This window comes from Glandiceps talaboti, chromosome 10, assembly GCF_964340395.1.
Source record: "Glandiceps talaboti chromosome 10, keGlaTala1.1, whole genome shotgun sequence".
Taxonomy (NCBI): domain Eukaryota; kingdom Metazoa; phylum Hemichordata; class Enteropneusta; family Spengelidae; genus Glandiceps; species Glandiceps talaboti.
Genome location: NC_135558.1, coordinates 17,885,479 through 17,898,036, shown reverse-complemented (window position 1 = coordinate 17,898,036; position 12,558 = coordinate 17,885,479). Strand labels below are relative to the sequence as shown.

Sequence of the window (12,558 nt, the reverse complement as noted above, 5' to 3'; positions counted from 1 at the left end):
ATGATGGATGTCTAGGAAAACTAGTTTCTCTGAACTATTTCAATGATCCACATCACAGCATTATTGTGTATTTATTTATGTATTCATTTTGAATATTTGTATCATATATTTCTTTGAAAGTATAGCTAAGGCGTAAAAAAAAAACTTGTGTGGTTCCGATTACATTCAATTTTAGAATACATGTAGGTGGGGTAGGTAGATTTTTTATGTTTTCCATGGTTTTCAAATGGTCTCTGTGTGTTTGGTTTCTTCCTGTCAGATGTACAGCGATTTCAGATTGGAAGAATAGTTTTATAGTGTCTTTTTAAGTTGATGTCAGTTTCACATCCACTATTTCTTGTGAGACTTCATGATTTTCGCGATTTTATTAATTTTTTACTCGAATATGTAAAAAAAAGTTTAGGGTCGGCATGAAAAACTAGGTGGGGTCGGGTAACCGGAACCAAACAACTTTTTTATGAGGCCTTATTTTTGTTAGCTGGTGAAAATAATTTCATTCAATTGATATATCTGTAAATGATTGGTAAATGATATTAGGTTATTATGATATAATATTTTGGTTACCAAGGTTCCAAGCCTCTTGGTATACTTGACACCTCTGTCATCAAGTTGTGTTGATGTCTGTTTGTTCCAAAATAGGTTTATGTGTAAACTCAAAAAAAATGACTTTAACCAAATATCATGACCTCATTTATATACACTTTGAAATTGAAATATGACAAATGAAAGGACATTACAAATGTATATAAAATTTTGAGAGCTTATGAGTAGGAGTTAACATGATGGCTTTTTGTAAACCATAATCCTTCATCTACATGCTAGGAGATTCCAACCATATACAAGGTTTGATGTATGCTCACAAAAGCATCAAGTTTGCACAAAAAGCTGTATTCATTACAAATACAATTGTGAATAAGATAATAAAAATCCTTCTGAAAAAAAGTTTGTAAGTAAAACTGTTGATTATCCTATCATTAGTTCTAAAAATCATGAATACATGTATCTTGTTAATATCCCGATGTCGTGCTAGGATTTTAGAACAGGTGAAGCAATGTGATGTCATATGCATGCTTCAGAGTAGAACATGTACGCATGAGAGCGTGATAATAAGCTGACTAAACTTGAGGACACACTTTGAGTAACTTGTCTCATGTTCAGAGAACGAAAGTTTGAGTGAATCAAGTCTTCAGTTACATGATTCCGGGGTTATACTTTTTTTTTATATTATGTACACTAGTATATATTTTCATTTGGGTGGAATCATCTCTTGCAGAGCACAAACGGAGGTCTGTCAGAGCTTCAAGAAATCCTTCAAGAGAATAGTAGCTGGGAGTTAGAGGACGTCAACTTAATGCTAGAGGTGCTAGAGAACAAAAAGAGGCTTTTAGAAGCAGTAAGTACATACTTTATGAATCATTAAAATTCGAGTTCTTGAGGGTCGCTACTTAGAGAACAGAACGTGTCATCTTCAATCATAACTCAATTGTGAAGCCGTCACGAATTTATTAAAGAGCTTTTGTGGATTTCAGATCTATACCAGCAAGACATGTATGCAATCGTTAACATGAACAGACTGGGCATTTTGAACAATGAAATAACGGATGCATAAAGAGTAAGAAAAGCTGGTCAAATGAATAAAAGAAAAAATTGCAAATCTGGAATCACAGTATTCGTGTTTTTGGTGGCATGAAATAAAGTACTGAAAATATCTGGTGATTTCTAACTATGAAAACATTGTCAATACTGATATTTTGTATTTTGCTGAAGACTTCAATGATGATAGATTGAAATGGTAGTTCTTGAGGTTAGAGTCAAAGGTCACTTTCCAGTACATGATACTGATATTTCCTGGCTAGTTTAAAATTGTCTGAAGACATCCATTTGTAGACTGAAATCCTAGTTCTTAAGGAGGTTAGGGTCAAAGGTCACTTTCCAGCGTGTGACACTGATATTTCCTGGGTCTTTTATACTTTTAAGTCCGAGTTCCTGGAGAATGTTAGGGTCAAAGGTCACATTTAAGTATGTGACACTGATATTTCCTTATAATTTCCTTGGTCTTTTACTACTTTTCAGAAGACTTTGAAGTTTGATCATTAATTGCAGATTGAAGTCCTTGTTCTTGAGAATGTTAGGGTCAAAAGTCACTTTTCAGTTCATGTCTGATATTTCCTCATACTGTCCTTCCTTCACCAGGATTGTACTGCAGCACAGAATCAGATATTAAAGGAATTCCTGGAGCAAGTGAAGAGAGTGAAGCAAGAACAAGTAGATCAGTTGACAAGGCAGATGACTCTGATTGAAGAAGACTTGAAGCGGGTAGAAGAAATGATCACGTCACACAAATCTATTTATTCACATTCCATTTCAGTAAGTCATATGGTCTACTATTACCCTTTGTCAACGTCACTGTAACAGTATATGCCAGTTTGATTACATCTTTATAGCCCAATACTTTAATTTGTTTGGTCACAGAATGAAATGCGTCACAGGATTGCATGTGTTTCTAGTCCAATATTTTAATTGTTTGGCCACAGAATAAAATACATCACAATATCACGGTACTATTTATACCCCAATACTTTAATTTGTTTGGCCACAGAATGAAATGCGTCACAAGATTGCATGTGTTTGTCTAGTCCAATATTTTAATTGTTTGGCCACAGAATAATATACATCACAATATCACGTTACTATTTATACCCCAATATTTTAATTTGTTTGGCCACAGAATGAAATGCACAAGAGAGCATGTTATCACATGTATATTTATTGTAATTTGTTTTGGCCAAAGAGGGAAATGTTAATGTCATAAAATAGTGTGTTACTATGTTTATACCCCAATAATGTAATTTGTTTGACCACAGAAAGAAATTTGAATGGCAAAAGGAAGCATATTGCTATCAGTGAAAGATGGGTTGTCGATGAATTTTTTAATCACAAGCATTTTTTGAGCCCAACTGAGATAAATAAGTAGGGAATTGTAAAGGGCCACTTCCAATCCCCATTTGTCTTTTGTATAGCTTTAAGTTAAGGTATTAAATATATCAATGAAAAAACTCTGAATGAGTATTTTGAATTATGCTGTCCTTTAATTTTCATTGCCTTTATGAAAGTTAGTATAATAGTATAGTCACAGAGATCCAACACCATTGACAGGCTTGCTAACGACTTTTATCCTGCACTTGCCCACTATACAAGCCGTGTCGCTAAAATTCGTTGTAAATGTTACACTATGTAATTTGTTTATGTATGATTTGATTCCAGAAAAGATGCCAAGACACTTGGTGATGTCATATAAATATATTAAAGAGTCAATCTGTTATTTTTGGTTTGATCTTTATTAACTTCGTAGCCATTCATGACAGCATGTTGTACATCTAGGCTGCAATTTGTGTTTTAAATTGCATGCTCAGATAAGAGGTCTAGTTGCAGTGTTGTTATTTGTATACTTCAGAGGCCAATGTTGTATTAGGACGAAAATTTTGGTGTGAAAAAAAGTTGCTTGGCAAGCTTTAAAAAAATGTTGGTTCTGAACAAAAGAATGATTCTATTCTTTGTTCATGAAAATTTAAGCCCATTCTCAAGTCAAATCAAGGAAAAAAATTAGGGGTCATCGTACAAAGTTTTGAAATAGACGTCAAAATGTTATCAAAATTTAGCCATTTTAGAATCCAATATGGCCACCGACTACTGCATGCACTATGGGATTACAAATTGTCGGTATCCTTGAAAACAAGATGATAGACTCCACATTTCTTTTATTATTTCAAAAGGTACACAGGTACAAGCAAACATTCATATGGCAAAGTTTAGAGAGAATTGGAGCACTTTGATTTTCAGGGATAGTTGTCCCAGAGGTGCATTCTACCTTAAGTCATATTAACGTTGGATAATCTACATTTTATAATGTGATGTTTTGTAATTTTCGATGTAAATTTGTAATATTTTCGTGATATTTTGCTTAATTACAGGATTTTAAGAGCCAAGTAAACAGCATGGATGCAGTGGTTCCTTCCACAAGGTATTACTATTTGTTTTTTTTTTGCTCCATTGAAGTTGACCCAGGGTCAAATCACCCCACAAATTTACAACTTATTGCCAAACAAGTAATCAAGCCCACACCTGATTTACTCTCGAATGTTATGCAGACATTAAGCCTGTGTTCACAGCACCATCAACTGAGAAAATGAGGGTACTCAGCTGATCAGAATGATTAAAATATTTCCAGTAAAGGATTTGGTGTAATTTTTGATAAACAAAAATGAATCAAAAATTGGCCAAAAAGTTGTATTATCGTGATTTTAATGTGGATATTGACAGCCAGTAAAGGTCACCATGCTGGTGGTAAGCACATTGCTGTCTTAGGGCAGAGTAAATACAACTATAGCATAGCAATAAAAGTTCTTTACCTTAACTATTCATCTGGGGGTGATGGTGTTTACCCAGCAGTAAATCATTGTATGGTTTCTAATTAGCTCCCAATGGACACAGTTCAAAGGGGTTGTAGGAACGGCCCATTTCTGTCTCTGCATCTATCAGTGCCCCTGAAAATTGCAGCATTACAATGTATGTGTGCACCTTGCTGAAATGACCCTGTGGACATATGAACAAGAGAAAGTCACTGATTTTGAGTGAAAGTTTAATAAACATCCAATCAGTTGGTTTTATCTTTGCCAATACATTTATGCTGTAAGAAACATCACAACTTGCAGTGACTTGAAACTGGAGATAGTCATAAACTGTCCATGGTCATAAACGTCATTATCCCAGCATCTTAATTAAGAGAAAAAACAAATTGAAGTGTGGAGTCTCAAGGGAATTTGCTCCAGATAGTTATCTTTCATCAGTGTGCAAGCAGGATGATAGCATGTCAGTTATTATTGTAAGATACAGACATTCATTTTGTTGTCATAACAACAGGAGAAATCATACTGCAGATAATGATTGTTAAATCCTTGAGTATGAGGAGGTTGTTCACCTTTGTAAGCAGGTGAATGACCGGCTGCCTAGACTTACCTGTCCGTGGAGGGTATAGTTATTAATACACTTCAACTGTAATGATAGAATCACATTATGTTTGTTGCAGCAATGAGCAGAAAGTCCAATCAGTGGAGAAACCATTGGTTAGCAAAGAATCCTCTCAGCAAGCCTTTAATAGCAGTAAAAGTGTAAGTATCAAATTGAATAACATGATATTATATCAAAACTGACAAAAAAATACATTATGACAAAATCCTCAGCAGACAGTTCAATTTTTTGAAATTTACATTTACATGAATTCTTTGAAATGTTTGTATATTTTTTCAAACGGTACATCTCCAAGGTGTAAGAATATGTTTACAACATGAGTTTAAAAATGAATGTTAAAACACGGACCTCAATTGTACATTGTAATTTTCGTTTTGTGGCCAACAGGAGGGTAGAGTTGAAAATGTTCTTGAAAATTTCTTTGTACTTACAGAATTGAGATATTTTGTGACAAGTACGATAATATTTTCTCGCTGATATGCGATAAAGTGTCCAACTTGTTTCTGAAATGTGTGTTTTGTACCATTAGATTAAAGTTTTGGTGTGCTTTGTTACAGGGCAATAGACAAGTTTGGTTAAATTCAACATTAGCAGCAAGGCGGAAAAGACTACATCAACACATAGATGATTTGCAAGAATGTTATTTTAACATTAGGCAAAGTTCACTTCCGCAAAGTAAGTAAATCAGCAAGCACAGATTCTATACTTGTTGAAGTACTGTGTTTTCACTGCAGTGTTTTCTATCAGGGGTTGTAGCAGGGCTCAACTCCCTACCGTCAACAATTGGTGTTCTGCTTTCATATTTTAGACCCCAAGATTATTGATTATGCACTCAATCTGATTAAAATCCAATGTAGTGTACACATCGTGATTTCTTTTTGGCTGTTACGTTTACTGTTGTTTATTTTGTGAGTGCTTTTTACATACATCTAACACAATACAATATCGTAGGTATTCCCGAACCCAATCTCGTACTTAAGAATAGCCAACCAGAATCCATTTTACAGTCTAACACTCAATGTTCGAAATTGAAAGAAAGAGAATGACCAAACAATAATATTATTGTCTGTGCTTTGCTCGTGCTCTTTTCGAACATATCGCGCTGAAGTACTGTACCATGTGTTTTGGCGTATTGCGTGTTTTCATTGGTTGACACCATTGAGTGAATTCACTCGGCACTCTCATGTGGCTCAGGAAAACCTATGGTATTGTGTCAGATGTGTGTAACGAGCGCTCACAAAAGAAAAAAGTGTATGCAAATATGCCTAGCAGCAAGACCACGGCCATGACAACAGCCAAATGATAACAATCATATATTGCAAAGATAGCAACAGGGATTAATAGACAAATTGATAAACATTCAAAAAATGTATGCAAACATACCTAGCAACAAAACTACGCCCATAGCAAAAGCCAAATAATCACGTATATTGCAAAGAAAAATTCAGGGATTCATAGACAAGCGAATGAACATTAAAAAAATGTATGCAAATATGTCAAGCAACATGACCACACTCATAGCAACAGCCAAATGATAGCGTATATTTCAAAGATAACAACAGCGTTGGATGGGTGACTGGATAATCATTCAGCAAATGAACACCTATGCCTGACATGGATCAGCTTGTGGGTAAACATTTTTAAAAACTGTAGAGTTGTGCTACAATGCCTTTGGCACTATTTTTAATCCTACCTTGTGTTTCTTGAAAAGCGTAAGAAACTGATTTACATAACGATGTATGACTAAGCATTTACTGTGCAACTTTCACACTATTTTATCATGATGAATTTCTGGTTAGAACACTGATGCATTGATGTACTCCACCTGAAATAGATTGCCAAATTAATTCCTAATTTGTGATTGTTTACAGACGACACTGATCCTGATTTATTGGCAGAATTTACAGACAGTCTCAATAAGTTTACTAGATTTACTTCAATAAGGCCGTTAGCTACATTAAATTATGCCAGTGACATTTACAATGGTTCCAGTATTGTATCAAGGTGAGTACAAGTCTCAGTAGGGGTTTCTTGCCATGACTAAATATTAGTTTACATACACTTTATACTGTGTGGTTTACTAGTATATAGTGTCGAGTGCATAGACTTGGCTATCTGGCTTGATAATGTTGTTTGTCAGTCTGTCAAGCCAGTTTATTGAGTTGGATCGCCTAGTCTCTAGGCTAGTTATTGCTATGAATCATGCAAAAGATAGCAAAAAACTCTGACTTTTTGTTGTTCTGGAATGTGGGAATACAACAAACAAAAAAAACAAACCCATGTTGAATTTCTGCATGTTATTGCCAAGAATGTACACAGTGCATTAAACCATCTTTGATGCGACAAGGACAGTTGCGATCACTTTGCTCAATACGTTAGCCCCATCTACATGGCACTAGGATAGTTTGAAGCCCGTGTAGGTGCAAACATGTCCTGAAAATGTCCTGACTTAGGACACCTTTGAGGGGTTTCCTGAAACCCTCCTGACTTCGCCTTCTGTAGAGTCAGGAGGGAACGCACGACATCTCCACTGCAACCTTCCTACCTGTAGACGCAAATCTATCCTATCTCAGGTAGGACTTGGGACTGCCTCAGGTAGGACGACCTATGTGTAGATGGGGCTATTGACAGATGTAGTGTTTACTTCTAGATCAAAGGTAAAATGAAGCAGACTGTCAATAACAGTTGCCACTGGGAAGACTTCCTCTCAATACACCTGGATTTCTACTTACATACACACAATGTTTTTGCAAGGGCAGTAAGTAGGTAAAATCTACTGGGGTTCCCGTGTCATTTCACATGGGTTCCCAAATAAAATTACCATAGACTCTATGGGGAAACACTGCCATTTTTACCCCTTGCTCTCTTTCTGTTACTGGGGTTCCACAACCTTAGCAAAAACATTGGTACAGTTACTGAGTTAGTGTGCATGGAAAAGTTCAAATTAAGGTTATTCCTTGGTTTATTCTTTACAAGATTGTTATCACTGGGAAGACTTCCTCTCAGTACATCTGGATTCCTACTTTAATATGCACATAGTATTAAAAAATGGAACATACAATACATGATGAGGCATAGATGTCACATGCACTGAATGAACAAACAACTTTTTCTTACCGCCTAGTTTTGATAGTACTAGATGTGAGCCTACCACTGTCATCATCAATCTCCCCCTAACCTTTCAAAGCAATGATATATCATATCTACTTGTAATACCTGTACATTTGATACATTTATCATGTTCTCATCAATATATCTGATCCTACATGTCATGTGTGTTTTCAGGCTACATATAAATCATGTATACATAACATTTTATTTCATGTATATGGTTCAACTAGTCTATCTAGTGTTCTCAGGATCACAGACAGTACCAGTAGGGTGTATTGTAATAAAAATAATGTCTACTGTTAGTTATTGATGTTCCGCAGTGTTTGACAAATTCACAAGAGTATTTCACTGGATACCAGTAAATTTTTACTCTGGTAAAGGTTGTCAGGATAAAGGTGAAATTCTATTTTACCCAGTAACTTTCCATATTATTATACTATCTACTGAATACCATAATATTGGTTATTGTTGGGTTAGTTGATTGCATTGTTTTCTACAAAAAGTATATGGAGGTTGGTATGGGGAAGGGCATGTGATGTTTGAGACAAATGTATGGAATGGTTTCAATGATGTCAAAATCCAGCTGTTTTGATAGTGTGTTCTTGTATTGCATTTTAGAAACCTGATCGAAACAAGGTTGCTATATTTTATCTTGGTTGAATTTCTTTTAAAAAAAGAGAATATATTTTTGAAAATCCCATTTGTGAGGATGCCTTATGCCATCATCATGGTAACACAATTAGAGCATTGTTATCATAAAGTGCAGCAATTTACAGATATCAGATATCAAGGCTTGTTTACTACTGTTGATAACGTACCTTTCTGACAAATAAGCTCCTGATAATCACGATTGTTTCTGACAAACAAGTTCCCAATGACTCATATTTATCAGAGGCCTTATAATAATCTCTATTTAGACTGGAATGTGTGTGGATCGTTCTTTAGGTATATATAAAACACTTGTCTCCCAAGAAGTCCAGTGAGGGCCATCCCTCATGGGTCCAGTGTTAATGCAGGAGAAAACCAGAATACCCGGGAAATCCTGCATTGTCACTGAACGACACTCTTCTTACAGCATGGTAAATTAAATCAAACCCTTAGGTTCGAACCCCAACCGCAGTGGTAAAAGGCAAGTGGTTTAACCACTCGGCCAATGACAACCCTACTGTCAAGCTTAAAAGGCCAGGTTCTCACATTAGTGTTATCTTATCAATTGCACCATGGGGAAAACGTAGGGTCATACTTTCATCCTGGGTCACCTTTTTCTGTAGCTCTGCCAGACAAATGTTTTTTCATGCCTAGATTTTAATCTCAAACAGAACTGGGCCTTTTAAACCATTGTGTAGATTTTTAGTGTCTAATTTTTGTAATGTTTGATCTCTGTGTCTTTTTGTCCACAGCATTGAATTTGACAGGGACTGGGAGTTCTTCGCAATAGCTGGTGTCACAAAGAAAATTAAAGTGTTTGAGTATGGAACTGTTATACAGGACGCCGTAGATATACATTATCCAGCCAATGAAATGGTCTGCAATTCCAAGATTAGGTGAGAAAAATATGATAGATAAAATAACATGTGTTTCTAATCTGAATTCTCTCTCTCTCTCTCTCTCTCTCTCTCTCTCTCTCTCTCTCTCTCTCTCTCTCTCTCTCTCTCTCTCTCTCTCTCTCTCTCTCTCTCTCTCTCTCTCTCTCTCTCTCTCTCTCTCTCTCTCTCTCTCTCTCTCTCTCTCTCTCTCTCTCTCTCTCTCTCTCTCTCTCTCTCTCTCTCTCTCTCTCTCTCTCTCTCTCTCAAAAAATAAATAAATAAAAGAAATGACAAGTCTTGAAACTCATGATTACAGAAAGCTCATCATTATAAACAAAATGGCAATATGTGCATCATTTGTAGAAATGTTGTTGGATTAGGGAATAAATTATTATGATTTATATCATTTTTGGGAAAGATTATATGCATGAAGGGAAACACTCGATTTCCGCACCCACAGTGACTTTCTATATTAGATGAATATGCCATCCCCCAATGGGCACATTAAATAGTGTAATGGGATTGTGTAATTAGATTCCCGTTTTTATGAGTCAGGAAATGAAATTATACAGCTTTGATATTGCAATTGATAATGTCAAAGAACTGACACGCAGCAGTATTGCTTTCATTTTCTCCAGTCTTCGTGACAACAGACGAAAAGTGTGATTGAAATAATTGACATTATATCGTGCACGACTTAGCCGAGTTGAACCAAAAAAATGTAGAATTTATACAAATGTTTGTTCTGCATCACGACAGCATGGGTCTATGTCACGACAACGCATGTCTACATGTATGTCACTGATTCTGCTTTGTTCAAAATATGAGTCAAAATGTCCAAAATTGTCATTATTTTCCCCCGCTTTTTCTTTCATATTACTGGCGCTGGTATAATTATGTTATTCTCCCAGTACTTTTCTTCATTCAGCCGGAAAATATTCGTGACCTAAAGGTTGTCACTACTCGTCTAGTGACTTTTTGTGACAAAGTCCCCCTTTATAGGTCACTCATATTGTCCTTGGCAGAACGAAGCAAATTATTATGGAATACCATCTTATTGTGTACATAAGTATACTGCATAGTAAAAATGAGATGTAACATATACGTTTGTTTGTGAGCTTTCATGTATGGTTTTCAGTTAGAGTAGGTGTGCCTCGCGGGCAGATGAAACTAATAAAAAATTAATGTTCACTTTCTGTTTGACAACATTATGACTATCCTGGAGGGTTGAAATAAAATGCAGACTTTTCCCGATGTATGTGAATTATTTATAGGCTTGAAGGAAGTCCTACTCTCTTCCTCTGACAGCTTCTGTTGTATTATTTAGTTTGTAAGCATGATGTACTGATAGTATACCATGGAGGAGATCCCTTATACCTTCATGAGTTTACCCACACACATATCATATACTCGCGTCACACTTGCACTCTATGTGCGTGCGCACGCACGCACACACACACACGCACACACACACACACACACACACACACACACACACACACACACACACAAACATACACATACACATATCTACACATACACATGAGTACATGCACACAGTGACACACCAACACTTGTATACCCTACACACGCTATACACGTACACATCCTATCTATACATACACACTGCACACAAATCATATGCTCACACTCACACTTTCTGCATACACATGCAGTCACGCACCTTACATGCACATTTATACATCCTACATACACTTCACACACACTCACACACACACACACACACACACACACACACACACACACACACACACACACTCGATCTGTATATACACAATGGACATACTTATACTTGCACTCTTAGTCTGTGCCCACACCCACGCCCACCCACCCACCCACCCACCCACCCACAGTCACACATACCCATCCACTTGCATACATGCAGACATATATACACAGTCATATAAATATGCAAATAATAGTCTTACCAAGATTCCCAAGTAGAGTGAAAATGTAGCGAATAAACTCATCAACTTTTATCTCTTTCTTTTGCTTTCTACTGTGAAAAGCATTGACCAAATATATTGAATTATTAAACATTTGCAATACTTTCTAATTTCAGTTGTATTTGTTGGAATGCCTATCACAAGGGTATGCTGGCAAGTAGTGATTATGAAGGAACAGTGACACTATGGGATGCCTTCAATGGCACTAAAACAAGGTTATTTCAGGTAAACCAACTCTATATCTCTCTCTGTAATTCAGTAACAGACAGGTTTGTATGGTTTGGAGGCATGCATTAGTGATTAGTCTTACCTTGTTGGATCATTGACTGCAAGCTATTATCAGTCTGTTTGACTGATTAAAAATAGTATGATTCGAAAGTCTCGCCTCCTAAACCCAGACTTGTATAATCATAAATACTAATCCAGTGATGTAGACACACGTTGTCGTGACATAGAACGACCAGAGTATATATTCCATATTTTTTGTTCAAATTAGCTCCTGCATGGTATAATTTTAATATCCAGAGAGCTCCCAGCACTAACAATTATTAACCTTGGCATGGATCTATAGCAAAACACAACAGCCCTTTATACTTCCCCAACTCCCTGGGAGTATACAATCCACAAAATTAGTACTGTTTTGTTTTACAGGAGCATGAAAAGAGATGTTGGAGTGTAGATTTCAATAAAATGGATCCTAAATTGATAGCGTCAGGATCAGATGATGCCAAAGGTAAGCTGGTTTCAGAACGTGGCTAGAAATTTTGATTATCTGTTATCACTTAGGCTATTGTCTCTAACAGTAATAATAGAAAACAAAGATGAAGGTTGTTCTTTAATAATAGAATAATAATATAGATTTTATTTAGATTTGGTAGCCTCGAGGGATTCTTACCTCTTTTGATTAGGGTCAAATCAGGAAAACT

The 12,558-nt window shown here is 36.1% G+C and overlaps 1 protein-coding gene across 1 annotated transcript in view; it reads left to right on the top strand.

Annotated features, from left to right (window-relative positions):
• Positions 1-12,558, top strand: part of LOC144441025 (E3 ubiquitin-protein ligase COP1-like) — a 35,888-nt gene that overhangs the window by 15,283 nt on the left and 8,047 nt on the right. Inside the window, exons 5-13 of the mRNA XM_078130536.1 lie at positions 1,274-1,393; positions 2,194-2,367; positions 3,972-4,021; positions 5,087-5,168; positions 5,586-5,703; positions 6,900-7,032; positions 9,540-9,683; positions 11,749-11,857; positions 12,284-12,365. Of these exons, the coding sequence (XP_077986662.1) occupies positions 1,274-1,393; positions 2,194-2,367; positions 3,972-4,021; positions 5,087-5,168; positions 5,586-5,703; positions 6,900-7,032; positions 9,540-9,683; positions 11,749-11,857; positions 12,284-12,365 (1,012 nt within the window). The remainder of the gene's footprint in view (positions 1-1,273; positions 1,394-2,193; positions 2,368-3,971; positions 4,022-5,086; positions 5,169-5,585; positions 5,704-6,899; positions 7,033-9,539; positions 9,684-11,748; positions 11,858-12,283; positions 12,366-12,558) is intronic.